Source organism: Chaetura pelagica, unplaced genomic scaffold, assembly GCF_000747805.2.
Source record: "Chaetura pelagica isolate M959 unplaced genomic scaffold, ChaPel_1.0 scaffold221, whole genome shotgun sequence".
Taxonomy (NCBI): domain Eukaryota; kingdom Metazoa; phylum Chordata; class Aves; order Apodiformes; family Apodidae; genus Chaetura; species Chaetura pelagica.
Window position 1 is genome coordinate 7,587,714 of NW_009952533.1, and position 23,215 is coordinate 7,610,928.

Here is a 23,215-nt window from a genome sequence, read left to right on the forward strand (position 1 = left end):
CCTACAGTGAGGACGAGTGACAAAGCTGATTTAAGAGGCAGCAAAGGCTTGCTGTACAACTAAACAGTCCTGCATGAAGAATGATGCTTGAAATGTGACATGAATTTCTAGATGTTCAAATCTATCTGCAGGATGACAAAACTAAGGTCAGAGACAACTGTTGCTGTAAACAGAAGATCATATAATCTATGTTGCATTCATAATTCAGGTAATTTTAAGCAAGGAAGGTGCTGAACAGCAGTAAGTATAAATTTGGACATTATAACTTAGTGTTTCATACCTGCAACTTCATTTTAGGACACATCACAGAAGAATGTGACTGCTTCTGATTAATGACACTAATTCACATAATCTCTTCATGGGATTAACCACTGTGTGAGCCATAAATTAAATCACAGGGAAGATCTAAAAATTTTCCATTTCAAGTAAATAATGCCAGTTCATTAATGACTTTCAACCAACATCCTGATACTGTTTATTTTTTTTAAACACATTAACTGTTTGATACCTGATCTGTCCTGATTCCTGACACTCTTTGGACACTAGTACCACACACAGCACGTAGGTGTGTTTGTGCCAGAGCATTTAGTGCATCTGTAGATTCCCCAACCACAAAAAACACACCTAAACCTGAGTTTTAGCTGGTGCACTAGTGTTGGTAGCAGAAGCACTGAATGCAGCAATGACAGCTCCCCTACTTAGGCTAGGTGTGTGGCTAACAAAACAACCAACACAAAAATGCTTAGGCTGGGATGCAGACAACAGCAATCTGGAGATTGGACCCTAACAATCCTATCAATAAACCACCTTCTCTTCTCTTTTTTCACATTGATTGTAGTCATAACTAAGAAAGTTTTATAAACAAAACTAACATCCTATTTGAAGCCCAAATTAACTACATTTACCTCCCACTTCCTTCTGAGCAAATGACAGGGCTGGTCTGAAATTCACATTAAGTACCCTGAAAATATTTGCTGACCTTTTTGATAATAGGTAATATGTAAAGGCTTTGAAGAACAAATTTCCCACTTTCTGTGAGAAATTAAGAGTTGGACGTGACAGTTTCCTCTTTTTGTTTCAGTTTAGCATCTATTTATAAGGTGGTCAAAGTTTTTTGAAGACTGTTCTCAGAAGAAACTTTTCTTTCCCAAGTACCAAGGAGGAAGACTGAAGCTGGAATCTTTCAAACAATGCATTTACATATTTTACAAGCCTTTTTCTCTTTGCTTGTTGTCACTACCCATGTTTGTAATGAAATATTTATGTTGAATGCTGCTGCAGGTTTCCTAATAAGATTCAGATACATTTTTCCAGCTTCCTTCATCATATCTCAAGAAGTGAATATTAGCATAGACCATCACTTTTAAAACAAAACCAGCACTGCACTGAGGGGAAGAATGGAGAGATTTAAACCCATACAGCCTCACTCCTACAATTTCCAGAAAAAAATGACCTTTTGAAGATCACTAAAGATTCGACAAGCAGTGCAGTTACCTCCTGCATCCCTAAGCCTTTGCTAACAGCAAGGAGTAAACAAACACACACAGGGGCAAATACCTTCCTCTCTAAATTAATGCTACATTTTCCTTACTGTTACAAAGACATGAAGGACATGGTTTGGTTCAGTGCAGTCACAGTAATTCACAGCTTTCCAAGGATCAAAGGTGCAGTTCTTGGGACATGGTCTATGAACTGAGTTTAGAAGTCCCCTGAACAGAAATAGAAGAGCTCACTACACTGGCAGCATCACTTAATGATGAGGTAAGTCACTGACAGATGAAAAACTGCCAACTTACTTCTTGACCTGGACTGAACTATCAGATGCATACTACTTTTCTAAAATCAGGTTCTTTTCTGTATTGCAGACCGTATTCTCTCAAACACGCAATAGCGTGAGTGTGGAGAGGAAGCTGACCAAAGATATTGCTGCATTGTCTTGGGAACTGCAGCTTGCAAAAAGCTACAGAAAAATGCCAATTCCTGCAACTCCAAAGTGTCTGGGATAGAGGTATGTCAAGAAGGAATGTCCCCAAGCACATCTGCAGCAAGTTACATGTGGAAGTGTAAAGCAGTATAGCAGTGGGGCTTTCCACTAGTGGTGGTAATTGCCATCACTTACAAGTAAGCACAATGTATTCTATTTAAAAAATGCTTATAATTGGGGAAAAGAGGGTGTTTTACTATGAAAGTTCCAAAACATAGAACCATAAAATGGTTTGAGAATGAACATGTAATATAATATTGGAAACATCCAAGATTTTGTGGAAAACGTATCCACCTTTAATCTATTATTATTTTCTTCTGAAGAAGCAGCAAGCCAATAGCAATGTTTGAGTATTTCCTTCCTTTCTTCCCCAGGGTGGGACATGGAAAGTAGCAGGAGGGTATATATCTTCCCTAACGCAGATGGTGGAGAGTTCTCTCTTTCTATGGTGTGTTTTTCTGCTCTATTATGTAGGCTGGTTATTTTGTATACTGTAAAGAAAACAGTTTAAGAACATTTCAGGGAGACACCATCTCCTGGTGCTCCCACTGCACCAATTTTCAAGAAAAAAACCTGTCTTCTGAAATAACTGCAGTGTCCTAAAAACACAACACTGAATGAGATTGTCCTGGCAGCAGCTTCAGTGCCTCCTATTTCATACTCTCAACCCAGTTCTCACGCAGTTCTCAACTCAGTCAAGTCTGACAGACATTAATCCTGGTATTGTTTGTATTTCTGGTCATGGGTTTTTTTAATCACTAAGAAAAACAGTAACACTTAGTCACACGCTTCAAGTGTTTGTCTTGAGTAACTGTGAGCCAGAGGCCAGTTGGACAAACAGGAAAATGTTCACTACAGACAAAAAGCACATAGATTGTTAATGAGAAATACTCCTCAAGTATCTGTTACAATTGCAGCCCTTCAGGAATTCTGCTTCTCTTTTCATTTCTAATACATGCTAACGTTCTTCAATTATCTTGTAAGATATCCCACATTATCCCTTGGGAATGATACTGCCTTTCTGGGCTGAGCGAGACAGGTCAGCATTTACAGTCCTCTCTAGCACTTGCTTATGGCCAATGAACTATGGCAAAGTGCAGCCACCTACTCCAGTCTGAGCAAGCTGCTGCTCTCCTTGTCTTTTGGTTAATACTGCATTTCTGTGGCTGTTGGACAGCACTTACAGGCTTTTAGTAACTAAACAATTTCCCTTGTTAGCCCACATTTACTGTGCTGCTATGAACACAATAGAAACCAAGACTTGTAAACAGCTTAAATAATCCTTTGTCATGAACAGAAAAATATTTGAACAGGTATGCAATGTTCTTCTTAAAAAGATCTCAACCATTCTCACAATTTTACTCTCAAATAACCTTTGCTAAAAACTAAATCACCTTCACATTATCTCACCGGATCCCAGCCAACACATGGAAAGGATGCTGGAATCATGCTTGTCTCATTTTATTAATATTCAATTCTGTGTTAGTTAAAAATAAATCCTGTAACGTGCTATTAGTGCACTGCTAGTGACAGCTTAAATAAAACAATAAAACAGGAAAACTGCAATTCAACAGCAAAAGTAATTTTTTACAATTATCACTGCCAAGCTACAGGCGTCTGTTGTTATCTCATTATGACACACAGGGGGCAGAGTTGGCTCATGCACTGCTTATACACCAGTAGGTTAATAATTCCCATCTTAATAATACCCATCTTAACTCTCTTGCAACATGGTTAAAGCAGAACTACTCTAAATTACTTGTGTTCAGTTTTGCTCTTTGCCTGAATACTTAAGGATGGCAGATATGAGATTCAAACACAGCTAAAGGCACAGGAGTGCAGGCCAGCAATTGCACTTGTTGGACGAGTACATTCTTCAGTGCAGACAGAATATTTGGTGCATGAAATAATAAAGGATGTTTTCCCAGGTTTGCTACATGCAGAACAATGCAGAAAATTTAAAACATGCTAATTCATCCCAACTGAAATTACTCACAGCTAATGGAAATTTCAGTTGGAAAACCACGAGTTTTACATCTGTCCAATGATGTTCTCTTGAGCTTAGAGCAATTAAAAACTGAAGAAGTAACAAACAGCCAACCCGAGGGCAAGGAAAGAGTTACCTACCAAACATTTACTTCCTTAAAGAGGAGATACATTATTTAGAAAGTATTTAGTAAGCTTCCTTTCCCTCCCATTTATTTTAACAATTAGGTATTTTTACTGAGGAATACTAGCTATAAATAAATTCTTTCTCAAAAGTAAATAAATCAAATCACAATGGTAGAAACATTAGAACAACATTTACTGAAACACTGAAAAAGGTTTTGAAAAAACAGCTTCTACACATGTATCTACTTAAAATGGCTAAATATTTGCAGAATTCATAGTATTTTCAAAATCATGTAAGCTAAAGTAACTTCGTGTCCAGAAGAGCTATGAAATTTAAAAAATTACATATAACTGGCAATTTAGGATAACAGCACTTTAAGGAGACAGCTTAATAGCTACTACTTTCTATATAAACAAGAAAACTAAAAAAAGTGGAGTTTTACCCCAAAATACCAAAGCATTCAGTAGTTATTTTATCATATGAACTAAGCAGATAAACAAAGGAAGCTGGCTAAATACTCTAGTGGCTGAAGGTTAGACAGCAATTTAACAATGCATTTTTAACTTCTTTTTTTCTTAAATAACTTCTGGCTTCCCAGACAATAAACTATTTGGTGTCTACTGATGATTGATGTTTAAAACACAGCAGGGAGCGTGCTGATACCAGTGAAATCTCCCATGCTAAGTTTTGGGCTTCTACCTTTATTTTACCTTCAGTTATTTACCAGAATAACTACAAAATATACTTCCAAGTTCTGATCCAAATCCTTTACAAGACAACACAGCATATGCTGTATAAGGTGGAATGGCAAGACTTTAGGTGCCAAATTTAACAGCCCAGGCTTCCCATATGTCTACCGTACATATACAGGATGATTCAGAGCCCATAAATCAGGTAGTTAACCATCCTCCAAGGTGTGTACTGAGAACATGAATTCTTAACCTAGACATGTGTAAAATAGGTACCTAAAGTTTTATGATTGAAACAGTTTGATTATAAGCGTTGCACTGAATTTATCAGACTTTGGAAAAAAATTTCCAATGGTTAATTGCCTAATATTTTTTCCCTCTCCCATCTTTACAGAGCTTTGTATTATCTCCAGCCCATCCTTGCACTGCCACTGCATCACTTGAAAAATTAACCACACAAGACTCAGGTTTTATTTCCAGCACCATAAATATAGTTGAACATGATGGTTAACAACATATAATTTCAAGCTCACATGACAACAGACTCTTTTTAAAGGACAGTCTTGACTTTTCTCCATAATATGAATAAAAGAAAAAATCACAAGCAAGAAATTGCCTGGTTTGGGTGATGTTACAATGCAGTACAGAACATAAAGCTTTGCAGCAAGATTAAATGACTTTTGATTTTGACACTTCATACCCAATAACGCATGGATAGCAAGTTTAAAGTTGGGTTATTTTTTTGCCACATAAGATCATTTGACTTTTTCCTCTCTCTTATAATATGTATTTCATTTAATAAACGTTATAATTAAAGAAATCCTACTAAAAACACTTACCTATTCAAGAATTACAATGCAGAGGGGATTAATTTAGTTCCATTAGTTTTAACCTCTGTGTTTTAAGTCACAGATAGCTTCAAAAGCAGCTACTCAGGCAATACATGACTTCATTTACAAAGTGCAACTGGATGCTTAATGCATTTTGTAATGCAGTCATAACAAAGTGGTAGCATTTGCATAAAGCAGCCCACTATAATAGCAGGTGTTGGTCCTGTCTGGGAAAAGGTCTTTTGATTTCTACTAGCCCAGTGTGCGCTCATTATTCCATCTGGTTATATATAACCACAGAGATCACTGAAGTCCACACGACAGGATGTCACATTTGGGAAGGTTTGTTACCTCATCTGTGCCTAGAAAATTCAAATTCTTAAAGAGAGGACCCTTTTCAATTTAAAGAATTGCATGGACTGTTAGTGAAGAATGGAGTAGCCAGAAAGGACTGATCACAGCATTAAAAAGATCTGCATTCCCTTCCATGCTTGCGATATGGTTGGTGCAGCTGTTTGGAGCAGGGAACAGGACAAGGGCCACCACAGACCTCTGGTGGCAAATTCCTAGCCAGCATTTGTCAGTGTAGTTCTTTTGATTTTGCTAGAGCTATTCCAGTTTTATTTCAGGTAAAGGCTGTTTGTCAATGAGGATATTGAAAGTATGTGGCACAAACCAGTACTTTAGAAGAGACATACATGTCCAAACTCAAAGAATTTGAGAGACAGCTGCTGTTATCTCCCCAGTATTCACTGGACTGCACACCTGGGATTATGAAACACATTAGTGGGTTTTGCTTTTCAAACGGTTTCAATTAGCTAGATCATTCTGTGTTGCAGAGGATCAGTCATTTTGTCTTACTAGCTCATTATTGTCATATCATGACAGTCATGGTGATTACCATAGTAGATCTGATTCAGACTCAAAGAGCTGAATTCCAAATGTTCTTACTATATTTGTAACAGCAAACAATACAGAAAATTTCACGTTTTATTCTGCTGAAAATACAAGGTCTCAGAAAAGAACTATGTCTGGAAAAATACATGTTCTGTGTCTGAGGGCTTGCATAAGCATGCAGGAGATAATAAAAAGTCTGAGTTCAAGTTCATTACCACCTCATTTCAAGTCCTATCTTGGAAATAAACATAAATTGAGACCTAAATTAGTTTTTATATCCCTATTGTGCTGCATGGAGGAAGATTCTTAGCGACAGCAGGCAGACTGATTGCCTTTGGGTCTGAAAACGGAGTTGGAGATACCTCTGTCACAAAATAACTTAAAAAAATTCAGCTAAGACTACATATAACCTTTCTAGACTACTATGCTATGTGTTTGCTCAGCACACTCTTGCCAGTGAACAGTTTTTGTCCGAAAGTGAGAAAAAGTGTCTGATTTGAAAAATGATAGTACATTCAAGTTTCATTATTCTCCCTGAAGCACCAAGAACACTAGGGTCTATCACATGATTTGATGGGAGCAAATTTTCCTGGCACTTCTACCTCAGCAAAATCTTCATCATCTACAAACAAGTATCTTCAGCTGACAATAGTAAAGCTACAGTTAGGGTAAAACAGAACATGAAGATCTCAAGTCTTTTAATTTTACCTGCTAGTCAAAGCATGCAAAACAATCAGAAACTACAGCGATACAGAATAAAACCTGTTTCTTATGGTGTAAAAATATTTGTAAAGTTTGTAAGCCATTTTAAAAATGCAATTCGCTAAGGCACATAATAAAACAGCAACATGTGACAAAATTAAATGCACCAATTTCTATGTTTGTGCAATTTCTTTGACCAAAACCACATGCATGTGCACATTATGTGCCACACCACATGCACCAACACACTTCAGGAGGCAAAGCTTTGCTGTATGCAATGTTGCCTTGTCAAGGCACCACCAAAAGGTGATTTAAATCCACTTTAGCCAGAAAAAAGATTTTACTGATTTTTAATCTACCACATGAAAATAATGCAAATCAAAGTCAGAAAGACAATAACCTTGCTCATAAAAAATACTCTAATACTTTTACAGAGCGAAGTAAGCATGAAGCATAACGCCATATCCACCCTACAGGCTTCACGACATCATTTTTCCTTCAAGAAAGAGCAGAAGGAACTAAATTCCAACAAGAACATGAGACAGTATCTTACAGAATGCAGCAAGGCAGGTTAACAGGGTAAAACCAATCCTACAGAAGTAGGACCACTTGGGCTGCTGCCATGACACAAGAGGGAGAATAAACAGAATACTAGTGGTCTTACATGGACTAGCTCACTTTAAGAATGAATTCAAGTAGCATCTTCATGCAGCAAAGGATGTTAATCTGTGTAACAGAAATGTCAAACTGTATCTAAAGCAACTGTCTACAACTATGCTGATAATACCATTGTAGCAGCAATTTTTTTTTTACAGAGAAAGAGGACATAGGGAACAACCTTCTCCCCTAGGCAGCAACACAGTAAGAAAGCATGAGAAGACTTTATTCAGTATGACGTTGAGGGAGGACTGTTCACACACACACTCCCAACTCCCCCTCCCCACCAGTTTGGCAGCAACTAGGAGGGAAAGAAGATTAAACTCTGCAGCCAGCATTGCTGCATGCAGTATGTCAGCAGTAGCAAAAAGGAGTGGAATAAGAGAATTACTGATGTGCAGAACAGCGGATGTCAGTAATGCAATGAACCTCCTAAGTGCTGCTATGGCCCATTCAAGTACAGCAGCACAACTTTTATTTAAAATACAACAGAGAACAAGAAGGGTTTAAGAAAAGGTAGATCCAAATACAATTTCCAACAATGGGAAGGAATGTATGGTCATGAGTAAGTGAACTTGACATCTCTATAACATCTTCCTCTCGCTGACAAGTGAAAAGATACAAACACATTTCCTTCTCTCACCCTCTGCTTGTCAATTATAAGCTTCTTGAGTCAAGAACATCTTGACATTAATAAGTGACATCTGCTCAAATATCAGCTCTTGACCTAGTTCTAATACATGTAACTAGCGATTATTAAATGAAATGTATTTAGTACATACTCAGCTTACCATATTCACAGCTGCTACATGGGTGACAAAGTGGACAATAACACACAAATAAGAAGTGATAAGGTATTAGAAAGTTTCAGATTTTGTTCAGGAAAAAACTGATGTTACATGTTTTTTGTAAGATCTTAAATGACAGAAAAGACATCCTGGAAATACCTAGCAAAATAAACTAGAAGCAACACATAAGTTGGATAGACCATATTCTAAGTGGACACTGATTATAACAAAAGGTAAAAGAGCAAACACTGAACATGTCAAAGACATTTTAAAAACTCATTAATAAATCTTGTAACCAGTTGCAATCAATATTATCAAGCATGATCTTTTGGAATTCTAGAATGAATGGATCTGAGAGATATTATTTTTAACTGCTTGTCTGTTATAGGCACTGTGAAGCCACTTCAATAGTTTCAAAACCAGCCAATAACGCCTTTGACAGAGTGACAGCTGAGCCATTTTTATAAGCTTTCTTGAGGCATTCAATGTAACAGCCACTTCATTAGATGTGATAAACTTAGGACAGAGATCATGCCAGTCCTTGGTTAAGCTGAGTGAGCTGAAAAAAAACAACAAAACACCCAAAATCTCAAACTGGACTAAAGATGTTGATTTTCCTGGCTGAAATGTATTACAGAAAACATTCCACAACAACTTACTGTGGAAATTCCTGCCTTCTACTTGTCACACCACCACACGGCAGCTTCTGGGAAGTTGCTCAGCAAACCTTTGTGTTGCCTAGATGCTCCACTGTCAAGAGTTACAAATGAGTTATAAATGGATTTAAATAAAAATAATCAACAACTTCAGGGCACTGAGGAAGGATTTTTGCAAAATGCATATAGAAAACAACATTTTGACAGAAAGCATACATTTTCATAGGACTTGCCAGTTTCCTCAAGACACTAACTGTTTATCAGATGATGCTAGAGCAAGACCTGTCTTGTAAATGCACATCTATGTGATCAGATTTCTCCTTTATCCTTTTCTTTTTTTAATAATCTAAACAAGTTATTTATATCTAACAATGATGTCTGTTGACTGGGGTGGGTCTGTGGCTGAGGAGAAAATGCTTTTTTTTAAAGATCATTGACCTACTGGTGAAAATAATTAGCTGCTGCCTTTTTTGTCTTTCTTCCTAAAGAAGCAAGGGTTACATGTTAGGGCTTTTTGTCAGGGGGAGAAAGATGCATCTGTGTATTCTTGAAACCTTTGGGCACATTGACTAAGTTCAGCTAAATTCAAATGAGTGATAAGAAACCTCAAAGATCATTATGTTCTTGCTAGTTTAAGGAAATAGACAGTGAGGCTGCAGAGACAGACTGCCAAAGGGGGAGGCCATGGCACGAAACTGAAGCAACTCATACATCAGGGAATCTGTATGATTAGTGAGCTGAAAGGGAAGGAGATTTCTTATAAATGCCCAACAGCGGGAAAACTTCAGTTGGGCCTCAGACAATCGTTTCCCAAGAAAGTTTATAAGCCACGAAAGGATACATAAAACTGCTAGCTGCTCTAAAAAGAGACACAAACCTGGCCTCATAGTCCTTCACTGAGCTAACTAGATTAATATGGTAAGCTTTAGTCCTGCCAATAACAGTATTTGTATAAAAATTACAATGTTTGGTATATTTCAATTCCAAACATTTTATTTCCTCATTTAAGCAATTAAGAAAAGGCTACAAAAAATTATTTAAAAAACCAATGAAACCCCTAATACCACAATACTGTGGAATCTTATTCACAAGGGTTAGTAAGACCTCCAAGTACCACAGGCAGAGGATCTCCTGCCTTATTTTCAGGAAATCTAACTAGGAGGCTGGGTCATATACTCAAATACTTCATCCCATTATAGAAGTTACAGGGAACAATTATTCCCTTTCCACCCTCTGACCTTCCCAGTCTATGGGTCTTTAACCTTAGCTAAGCTTTGCCTGGGATCCCAGGACCCTGCACAGGTAGAAATTCTGCTCTAGCACCTTCCTGGGGCATTAGCAGCATCTCCGACAGAGGAGAAAAGCCAGGTGCTTTTCCCACTGCTGGAAGACAATATGCATGTGACAACATACAGGTTGGGGAGAGAAGATAATCTGGCAGGGAAGTAAATCAACAACAGGGTACAAAAAGCCACTGCAGATGCACAGTCCAGTGATTTTGGCACTAGGTATGTTTAGCGTCACAATACAACTACAGCACCACAAAGTCCTGGGATGACAGAAACAACTTTAACTGTTATAACAGTTGAGAATCAACTGTGGAGTGATTTGGCTGTGCATTCTGGGAGGACTCCAACCTCTCCTTTGCATTAACTTCCTTATAAACATATACTTCCTATTCACACAGATCATAGTAGAGGCTTAAGCTACATTACGGATGCAAGTTCCCAGATTATCTCCCAAATTTATCTCTGAAGGATTGAGAGAACAGGATAGCAATATAATTCTGTTGGCTTGGTTATAGAGTGTTATTTCAGCCAACTACTGATAACATAATGGAAGTGGGAAATACATTTTAAGTACAGAACAATGCAAATCAAAACTCCTTTGGCCACTCCAGTGCAAACAGCTACTGGGACCTGCACTGCAAGAAAACACTAAGAAACTTGTCACTGCCAGGCTATGCCAGTGAAAGGCTGCCAGTACTTGTTGTAATGGGGATGACTACATATTTATGAAATGTTGCTCAGAAATCTGAGATGCCACAGAGAGTAACAATGAGAAACCTCTACTAAAACTCACTCCTGAACTTAGCTGAGAGAGGTTACTGCCAAAGAAGTTCTTCAAATAGTATACACCAAGGTGATACTGCAGGAAAGAAAGAAACAGCGAAACACTCATTGGAAAGAGGAAATGCAGAAGCAGACAAAAGAGGTGGCTAGGGAAAAAAATAGCAGAGAGCTTATGGAAGAAAACTGGAACAGGGATGCTGGATGAGAAGATGATTATCTGAGAAGAGAGTATTCCTACAAAAGAAACTAAATTGGATTAAGGGAGCTTAAAACAAGAGCAAAAATATACCTAGAAGTGACTGTTACTTGCTTTCTACAAAAGGCAACTACAGCTGTAGCCTGAACTGCATTATCTTTCTTCTGAAGAAATGCAGAATCTTCTATTACAAAACAACCTTTCTGGAATAGGTGCTGGTTGCTCCTCTCTTCTATGTCTCCTCCAGTCTGTATATGGCTGGGACTGCAGGAAGGAAGTTACAAGTTCTCCCTGCCCAAGTTTGATTAATCTGAGAAGAACAGTTTTAGAGGCAGATAAATTCTTGAAGAGATTGGATCTGTGATAACGTTAACCATCTATTGTATGGTATTACTACGTACTTATTCTCATTTCCTGCTCCTTTCTTATCTAAATTTAGACATGGAAGTGTTTCTTTTTCTGAGAGATTTAGCTGTGTATGGTCAAAGCCATGGTAATTCAGCTGTGGCACATGGAGTTTTATCAGATAATAAACATGCACACAGGACTTTTCACACACACTCTCTCAGAAAATCTTAATAGAAGTGAAATACAATAGGAAGAAACCTAGTATTACTCTCCCTGGTGAGTGTAACACATCTAGTTTCTGACTTCAGTCTTTGATGGAATTTCTTAATAAGCAACAGCATAAGCAGTAGCAGCAGATGAATGGTGCAATTAATGAATTCTTCCATTGATAACTAGAAAAATCTCAAAACTGAACACTAAACAATATTTTCACATAATCTGACTGCTTGCATGCTAGTTTTGCTTCACCATGGCAGGTGACATCCAGGAAAACTATGGTCCTGTAATCTGTGTATGACAAAAAGTGACAGAAACTATGAAAAGCTTTTTTAGGACTGCAAATAGTGTAAGCACTTTCCTTTTCCTTTTTTAAATTAATCAGTATGCAGTGTTTAAACTCACTGCTGTACTACTAAGGATCCAAACAGACTGTGCTACTAAATGGGGAAGCAAATTATTCAACAAGTTTTTTTTTGTTTGGCTGGTTTTGAAAACTAAGTGATCATAGTGTGCCCTTGGTAATTACACTGTCTATACTGAACTATTAAAACATTCACTGAGAGGAAAGTCATAGCTCAATTCCCTATACTCTCATTTGGATCAACATATGGCAAACGGGCTAGTTAACAGATCACTTACCCTGTCAACATCTCAGTAAGAAATAAAAAGCATAAATCAGAGGAGAGAAAGTCAGAGTCACCCACCTAGCTCTGTGTCAAATATTAGAACAGGTACAGATTGCTTTTGTTACTACCTTCCCCCCACAGACTTACAGGAAAACTAAGCATTCACTTCAGAAATTCCGGTTTACTGCCTGCTGAAAAGCTAAGTGTTTTGGTGATGTAGCCTGGGTCACATCTCTAAATATTCCTTGCAGAGTGGTAAAGGTTTTTTTTATTGTTTTCCCTTTAACACTCTCTTCCTCCCCAGTGATTAGCCCAAGAATATCATTATAGGTTCCAGGAGAAGGACAACTATAATTAAGGTTACACAACACATTCCATTAAGATTCTACTTTCAATCGTTAGTTTATTTTTAATGGCTAAAACTCAAACTTGAAATGTCATTTAAAGAAGAGGAAAGTACAGGGGGATTTTTGCCTTTATTTTTTTTTTTCCCAGGTGATTACTAGTACATGGTGAAGTGCAGGATGTGATATTCTGCACCAAGGTATGACAGATGTAACTACTGTAAATCCTGTTCCTATAAGAATCTCAAATCACCCCTTCCTAACAAAGACTTGTTAAAATTCAGCAGTTACACACTTTTGAGGATTCAATCTATGCTGAGTGTCTTCCAGGTCAAAGGTTAGACAATACTATTCCTAGCTGTTCATCTCCCTGGTTGAGGATGACCACTGCAATATGAAGCAAAAGCAATGAGGTGGCAGAAATTGCCTCTGCTGTCCTCTCTATATTGTTGCTGAGGCCAGTGGCCAACCACAAGCACAAGAAAGACAAATAAAGCCTCACATGTCACAGAGAAGGAAGGAGCAACAAGAGGGAAATACGCAAGCAACAGTCTGGTGAAAAAGAAGAAGATGAGAAAGTTCTCATGAGAGAGTTCTCAGGGCTCTGACCGGGCTGCTCATCAGACAGAAGTTTGATTGTGGTATTTGGGAAGAAGGTGGAGAAACAAGTATGGGAGAAATGAAGGTTCTGTAATCAGCTAGAGAACAAAAAACAATGACTTGAACATCTGGCCCCAAGGAAACAGAAAAAATGTGTGAGACTTCTATAAAACAACTGCCAGTTGTTTACTTAATGTGCCCATGTAGAAACCTTAGCTTCACTGATTATGACTTTCCTTAGCCTGATATGGTTTGGGTTTCCTTTTTTTTTCCTTGGCATTTTTTTTTTTTTTCAGTCTTAAAAAACAGATAATTGCTATAAAGCAATATTACAAAGATCACTTTCGTGAAACTGAGTACTTATATTAGAAAACCTTAGATTTAACACAGCCTTTTCAAACTACTTTTTGATACTTCATCCACAATGGTTGTCTGCAATTCTCCTCCTCCTCCAAGAATGATGCTCAGAAATAGGCCTTCATTCTAAAACAGTCCAGCAAGATGCCAATTGCATTGATTCTTGAAATCTAAAAGATTCTTTACAGATTTTTCAAGTGAAAACAGTGTGTCCTACATTGACTCAAATTTTTTATTCAATGTCTGAAATATCTGACAGGCTCTGTGCCCTGCCAAGAATGATAAGGCTGAAAGCCTGGAGGCTTCACTGTGGATAGCAGGTTTGCAATTTCTTTTGCTTGTTTTTACTTTTTAGGCTTTATTGGAAACATGGTCAAAAAACAGTTGATTCTGAGATTACTTACTACCTAAGGCTTCCAAAAGGGGCCCTGTCACTGAAATATTACAATTAAACAGGTTCAGAAAAGATAAAAACAAATAGGGGAAAAAAAAATAATCAAAACTGCTTCACAGAGTGTTACCAGAGTTCAACCTCCCTTAAGCAGTGGTCGGCTCTAAAGATGAAAAGTAGAACTGTGTGACAGATACTGCAATGAACTTGGGTAAATCAGTTTTGTCTGTCTACTGTCTACTGGAATACAGTTAACAATGAACTGCAGGAAATACTCTCATAATGGTAAACAGAAAAATAAGAAAACAGTAATGATTTCAAAACATGATTAATTGCAAGTGGCAGCAACATTATATATATGATTTTAGTATGATGTGAATTACAACAATTGATACAGAGGGGATAATATATGGATTTTCCTCATTCTGCACCATGCATGTGACTAAAATTAATGGAAGTCACATACATATACCAAGAAAATTATAACATGTAGAATTATTTATGGAATAGCCACTTCACATCAACATTGAAAGCATCATTATAATGGCTAGTTACACTCAGAAGACAAAACCATTTAATATTTATTGTAAATGATAAAGCTTGAATTCCTATCATCATTACACCACATTTTTCATGAGCTAAAGGGACCACTAACAGAAAGATTTTTGTACAGCTATTTTTTTTTTTAAGAAGCCATAAACATAATGTAGTTCCTCACTACAGGACACTGATTTCACTTACAAACTAAGTCATTAAGTAACAGGTACTGGCAGTATTTTCTAGAACAGTGCTGTGCAATATACATTGAAGCAAACAAATTGTAACATCTGAAATTGTCTCTGGTTTGTTCAAAATTCTAGTGACCCCAGAGAAGCTGAAAAGCAACAGCATGCAGAAGTCCACCATCTCCAAATTTCTGGTGCCAAGAAAGCATGAACCCATAAGCACGTTTCCCTTTTACAACAGCCATCAAAGCTGTGCCAGCAAGGGCAGGAAAAGAAAAAGCTTTACAGCTATACAGGCACCTTTATAATTTTCATATCTCAAAACTAAGGCATTTCCAGTAAAGGCTGCTCTTGAATCACTATTGACTTCTACAACTCAGTTTGGTTCACAGTATTCTCTACCTCCTACTGTTAACTCTTGAAAGAAGCCTTTCAAAGATCAATGCAGACTGCTAGGATTCTGGATGTTAAAATGTAATTCTGCTTGTCTACTTGGTTTTTTTTGAAGGGCTGAAGGGTGATTTGTAGCAATCAGCATAAAGGGATTTGACTGACAGAGTTTAACTAAGTGATCTAGAGAAGATTAATCAGGGGAAAATTGCTGAAATTCTAAATTAAATGGCAGAGGTTTTCTCTGCTTAAAAAAAAAAAAAATAGGTTCTTTTAGACATGAAAATAATTCCAAAAGCTTCTACAAGTAGCCAATGAAAAGCTTAGAAGTGCACAGCATAATCTTTCAAATAACATTTTGCAATAGTAATCAAATGAAAAGAAAAGATGAAAGGGCAAGAATCACAACCACTACCAAACAAGTTTGTTGACCTCACTCACACAAACCTCAAAAATGTAGCTGCCGAACTTCCCTCAAGTAACATACAGAAGATTTAGATGAAACACCATTATATCTCTTCCTGTGGATATAATGGCTTTCTTCCCTCTCTTTAGTGTACCTATTCTTTTCTTCAAAGCCTGCTCTCTCTACTGCCTTTTTCTGCAATTCACCTTTCTCCACTTTGTCTACAAGCAGAGAGCCCAGCTGGAGGGTGCTTGCCACACTACCTAGTCAGTGGTGGAGAAGGAGAGAAGCCCATGTCACCTCAACACCGTTCCCATTAGCACCCTCAGGGACAGGTGGGCAGTGGGGAGGGAAAAAACATTCCCTGCTGAATATCTCTAGCACCAAAGATACTGAAAAAGCAGCAAAAGACAGCTCTGAAAACTGTCTGACCAGCTTAAATGGGAGTACCATGGAGTTAAGTACTATGTAGCCTCATTTGACAATATTATTCTTCTGTTCTGAATTTTTGGCCTTTAATTTGCAAGCTCATGAGGAAAAAAAAAAAGTTGGCTGCTTTTTTTTGGTTTTTACCCTCCAGTTGTGTGAACAATTTTATACAGATAGAAACTAGCATAAGCAAAAGATCTATTTATTCTTTGTCCTGATGGTGCTGGTTATTTTGTGTGCTACTGCCATTACTTGCAAGGCCCTTACTTTAAAGTCCCAGACAATCCTACAGCCCAAGTCGAAATTGCCTTCCATCCAGCATGACAACTATTTCAGTTCAAGGCTGTTTCTAATTGATTTACAGAATATTGGCAGGATAAAGCTGTTCCATGTTTAAAACTACTGCAGAAACATAGAATTAACATTTTTATTATGGTGCTTCAACCTCATATATCCATCTGCTTATTTTTTTTAATTTTCTCTAGATTTTCTGGGCTTTTCACCATTCTTTTGTGACTTAGATTTATTATCTGCAAATATAACTAACGTGCTAATCTTGTCAGATTTTAGATCAGTTATACAGAAGCATATTAGTCTACAAAAAACTACCATGCTTTTGTACTAACAAGTTAGTTTGTATAAATATCAGGGTTTTTTTATAAATCAGGTTCACATCGGTGAAACTTTTCCAATCTACTACTCAGTGCTATTCTAGCACAATAATGATATTATATTATTAGTTTGCCTGTATCTGGTAATTTACTGTAGTTTACACAGTTTTGTATTTATTGGAGACATCAAAGAAAAAAAATACATTTGAAATGTCAACACAAATGAAATTTAACACAGAAAACTTATTTTCATTAATGATAAAACATGTAGTTATGAAAGACTGTACACAAGGTATTCACTCACTGAAATACTGCAGAAACTAAGGGATTTATGCAAGCTAATGATACATACCAAATGATATACCTCAGTTTAATACATCACACTGCATTAGTGCCTTGCAAATCAATTCTACATCTAAGCCATCTCAGTTCTCTGCTCAATTACTCTTTGTAAACATTACCTTTGTTCTTTAGAATTTCTATCTTTGCCAAAAAATAAAGGGACTCTTCATGTGTAAGCCTACAGTATTCATCTAGACATTCAACACCTAATCTGACAATACTAAATATTAAGGTCAAGAATTATCAGTTACAGACTTGAAACATGATTGTTCTTTGCAAATCCAACATACAAACAATTTGTGTTTCACAGAAGTTCAAGACAGGATTCAGTTACTTCTTTGCAGACTGACCAGAATGTTTTCTAGTAGTTTTGCAGTGACTTTGGTTATCTGTTATTTCAATGTTGTGGATACATTTTTTAAACTCTCCTAGGAGATTCAATGCAGTACTCTTGAAAGCCAGTGATGAAAGTTTCTTCAGAGGATATAGCATCTAGTTTCATTCTATGATCAAAACTTGTTTGCTTAACATATTTTTTATTCATCAAATATTCAGACAACCAGAAATTTTTCCATATTTTAATGACACAATCCTGATAATATCATCCTCAATTTCTGCATAGTTGTAATTTGGAATGAAACATTTTTATTTAATTTTTTTAAGCACAGTGAAGACTTTATCAGATACTAGTGGCAACCACCACCTGTCCAAACCTACTTGTGTGTTTCATTGTTAATAACATGAGTTAATAAGAATGGCCATGTGTAACAAATGCTTTATTCTGCCTTCACAATATTTGTCTAAATTTCATACAAATTATTTAATGAGTGTGTAAACATTTAGAAATATTCTTAAAACAGAAAATAACATTTTTTTAATACAGTCATAGAATGTTCTTAAAATTTTAAGCTTTATGAAAGCCTAAGAAGTTGTTAAAATAGCTGCTATTTACCTTGGTCAGCTTCTGCGGTCAGTGAAGTGACACTTATAAGGTTTCCTGAATCTGCCTCAGAAAGTGTTAATTAGTGATGATTAGTAAAGGCCTGGCATGCAGAATTGACTTACTAGCTGGCAAGCTGCTGGTCAGCTCTTGGCTGAACCAGCACTGGAGCCTCTTGCACATTTGCAACCGGCTTTAGACTGTTCTGCAGTGTAGTTCCTGGCTTAGCACAAAATGCAAGGCACATGCAAGAATCTCCACGTACCTTCTCATACAATCCAGGGCCCGAATAAAGAAGTCTTTGTGAAGCTGATGCTCGTCCCTCAGGATGGAGCATTGCTCCAGTGTCACTGACATGGATGTCCGGTCTTTGGCACTTTTGCAACAGGTGAAACGGACTCCGTTCAGCTTGCGGCAGATCTGAAATACAGGCAGACATCAATCCTTTGCCTTTGCCCTTTTCACACCTTATGTTCTCTATGCACCAAACAGACTGTGAAACTCCCACAACTGTGCAGTCCTGGACAATGAATAGAAAGAACTACCGTACTTCTCAAGAAGAAAATAGCTATTAAATGGTAGTAACTCCGAGTGAATTACATGGCTGTTGATGTGTGTTTTGGACTTGGGGATTTTCATATTCTAAGGATTTTGCTCCTGCTGGCCTGACACACTGCCATAAAATGTGAAAATGTTACGCTGAAAAGAACAGTAAATTTATGTTTTGTTTATAAATTTGCAGGATTAACCCTCTACAAAAGTAGCACCAAAGGATTATAGCTATGGATCTATAGCCCACTTCCAATTTGTCCAAATGACACATTTTAAAAGCAAATCCTCAGGGCTTTCATTAGCAGGATAAGCCTACAAATAATGTGCCCAGTGAGGAAAAAGGAGTCATGATTGATTTTAGGAGACAACTGAACACAGTCTAGCACAGCAGTTGTAATCAAGTCTGTCTCCTGCTGGCCTCAACATGCCTCAGAGTGAAGCAAGAAACCGATGGTGGACCCAACAAAAAAACCCCAACCAACCAACCAACACAACAAAAATCCCCCAAAAAACCAAGTCACTGAAATGTCTAGATGTGCTACAGCTCACCAAACTATTGCATTCAATTTCCTGAATAATCAAAACTCCTAAATAATCAAAACAGGCAAACAAAGTTATCTGATCCCCTAGAAATCTAAGAAGTGACAATATCAAATATATGGTAATACCATTATATCCAAACACACAGATTACAATTAGAGACCAGCCTGACTTTTATCCACAATTTTGCTTACGTCTTCCCCAAATACATTGAAGATGTAGAGGAAAGAGAAATAGACTTAAAATTTATTAGAGCTTTAGAAAGTCTCCCTTATAAACAGAGATTTAAATTATTAGGATCGTGATTAAGTTTAAAGAGGGGATGATGAAAGCATTAAAGCTCATGAAGACTTAAACAAGGATAATTTCATACTCTGATTATTTCTCCTGCTATAGGACAAAAGATGAAGTATGAAGCTTAGGAAATAAAAATATATAACATTTAAATTCTGTCCCATTATATTTAGAATAAATTGTTGTAGTATCAATTGTACTTTTACAATGCAGATGTATTCTCACAGTCCCATTACAACAGGTGCAGATACATATGCATAGCCATGTAGAATCTCATACATCCTACTGCAATATCAAAGTAATATCCTTGCAGCAGGCATCATGCCTTTCCAATAAATGCAACACAGTGTAATGGTGTGTAGATCAGTGGGTCCAGAAATACTTATTTCAGAAGGCAACATTTATAGAAGGTAACATAAAGAGAAACAGAATACACTGAAGGAAAAATCTGAAATAGTTTGTAAGTCCAAAGAAATTTACCCATGAAATTATGACTAGATGATAGCACACAACTTTTTGTATCCAAAGATTAAGTAAATTCTGTATATTCTTTACACTATCCTGTACCGACTTACTTTTTACTTCTTTAACAAGCAATTTTTCAGACTAATCGCAGAACCAGTACTGCAAGAAAAGCTTATATTTTTACTTACAACAGATTTATACTGCAATAATATTTATTAATCACAAGGCAAAATGTTATTAGCAATATAAAAATTTACAACAGTGTTTTTAATACAAGGCATAGTTAATATTGTCTTGTTCCTGGTGTAGTGAAAAATGCTCCAGTTTCAACAGGCACCAAAGACTCAAACTTCTGTTTGTATAAATGGGCCGACACACCAAGGATGCTTTTCTAAACCTAAGATAACTACCTGGTTTAATATCACATTCCTGAAAAACCTGAGCTCTCTATAAAGGTTTAAGGGTTGTTTTGTGGCTTTTTCTTAATATGCATGTGCAAAAACCACTGAATTGAGAGACAAAAAGGAATTATGTGAATAAAGCAAAGTAATACCCGTTGTTTAACACTTTGTCATCTCCCTGTGTCTGAACATTCGCCCTTTGCATATCTAGCTTATTTGTATTGCTATCAGTGCCCTTGGAGTGGCTGTGACACTGGTTAAAAAAAAATAAAAATCATAAAATGTGATTGACTTGAAGTTGTACTGATGCAATTAATAACACTTATTTATAAAACATTACTACCTCAATTATAGAAAATCAATATTAAAAGAGCCAAAGCAAGTAATCATGTTCTGTATCGTACCTCAAGGCTTAGAGACATTAAACAATAAAAGTAAGATATTTTGAATAACTAAAGTTTACATTATCAAAGAATGGTTATGATTTTAAACAATAACAAAAAGTTAAAAGACACTTTAGCTGAATATTGTATTGCCTCTCTCATATAAGGTGGTATATTTACATCTATGGGCGATAATCCAAGGAATCAATTCTGCCCATACTAGGCATGAAAGGATAGCTCTGCTTAAAAACAGGCTCAGTTAAAGAAAAAAACATGCCCCAAACAAAAACAAACCTCTTTTACCCTGTTAAACCACTCACTGAGATACATAAAAACCCCTGTATCTGTGACAAAAAAAACCCAAGCAGCTGCACAGGCCACAGACTGCCTGGCTAGGAGAAGTTCTGCAGAAAAGGGCCTGGAGGATATAGGGGACAACAAACTGACCAAGACCATCTCTTGCTTTGAATTCTAGCCAGTTCTACCAGTTAAGAAATTAAGAAAATATCTGTAATTTAAGTGTAGGAAGAAGAGAGACCGTCGTAATAGAAATTGTTAAGAAAGCCATTTCATCACATCTACCTACTTTAATAATAGATGTTTCCAATTGCATCCTAAAAATCCATTGCACTTACAATGCAGACATGTGAAAATTAATTCATCATGCCAACAAGAACATGAAACAAGAGAGCTCACCGTTGCAGCCAGCCACATGATTTCTACATTCTTTCTCTTTTTGACCTGGATGTTTTGATGGAGATTTTCTAGCAATCCCTTTAAATCGTTTTGCTCTTGAAACTGTGGCAGACCTGGAAAAAAAGGATTATAAGGATGCTCATGATTATAAGGCTGATGATAGGGCTGTGATGACTAAAGAATGCCCATATTAAAGAATAGGTCAGTTATTCCCAGCCTTATTTTGGAACACGGGTTGAAAAGCACCAGCTAAATATCAGGGAGTAAGTAAACCTTACTTCTTTATAAGTATTGGGTTGCCCTCCTTAAGATCTTAACTATGGAAAATGAAAGTGTCTTCAACTTCTACCTTATAAATGGATGGTGAAAAAATTCAAATCTCTGCTCTAGTTCTATTAATCAACTATCACAGACATTTAATGGAAGTGAGTAGAGAAATAACAGAGTGTATTAAAAACCTGCCTGGGATGAGAAGGTTTTTATTTTTTAACTCAAAATATTTTGCTCTTATTTCAAAATGGAACAACTAATTTGTTTTAGAATTATGCTTTAGTTCCTAATATAACATGATGGTTAAAAAGATCTAAATAAAACACAAAAAAATCCTATAAAGGGTATTTCTCAGTCTGAAATTAAAGAGGACCTTAATTTTGACACACAAAAAAATTTCAGGCTTGCTTAGAATCCAAAATTTTCCCTACGTCTCCTGGATACGGCATCTGAGTTGAAGTTTAAGTGTAGGTGTCCAGAGGGAATTCAAGTAAGATTAGGCAATTTAATTTGCTCTTCTGGTTTTTAGTGTATATACAGAAGGGTTCTGTTCAAATATTACCTTTGTCTTCATTAGTTTTGAAAATAGTTAAAAACAACCAAAATATGTTTTTAAAAATTATTTCTTAATATCATAGTGAAGCAAAAAGAAATGTAGTAGTTATCACCAAAGAAAACCTCAGGATTGGTTGAAACAAAATTAAGCCAAATTGATAAATTGATCTTTTTTTCAACAACAACAACAAAAAAGTAGGATGAAAACCCAAAAAACCAAACCAAGCCCCAAAAGCAAAACCTAAGGTTTACATTCAACTCAGAGTAAAAATGAGGCAACTACTAATGCAGGACAAAATCCATTCTCCTAACCTGAACATAGCTGGAATAATCCCTCTTATCAACAGGCTTTTACCTTTTGTCTCTAATGAATTCTGTGGTTTCCCTTATTCATGATTCGTAGTAAGTGATTTAAACATACTCAAAAAGAACTATTCTGAAACTGTCTAAGTTGCCTTACCCTTACCGTGCTGTGAAAAAGAAAGAAAATGCACAAAAAGCACATTCAAACTAGTTTTTAATAAGCTTAATGTTTTATCTGAGTATTATAATTCCCGATCACAATTAGCAGAGCATATAAAAATAGAGCACAACCTGCTAGACTATTACACTTACCCTGCATCTGTTTCTTTAAAACACATTACATACAATGAGCACTCTAAAAAGATGCTTCCAAATTATGAGAATGTAACACTAGGTAAACATTTTATTGCTTCAAAGCAGTTTTCCTTTGGTTCAATTCAGAAT

General features: G+C 36.6%; 1 protein-coding gene across 1 annotated transcript in view; it reads right to left on the reverse strand.

The window, feature by feature from the left end:
- Positions 1-23,215, reverse strand: part of INPP4B (inositol polyphosphate-4-phosphatase, type II, 105kDa) — a 267,071-nt gene that overhangs the window by 7,906 nt on the left and 235,950 nt on the right. The window contains exons 26-27 of the mRNA XM_010008928.1: positions 21,644-21,756; positions 18,578-18,732 (exon numbers count right to left, since the gene is read on the reverse strand). Coding sequence (XP_010007230.1) covers positions 18,578-18,732; positions 21,644-21,756 — 268 coding nt within the window. The remainder of the gene's footprint in view (positions 1-18,577; positions 18,733-21,643; positions 21,757-23,215) is intronic.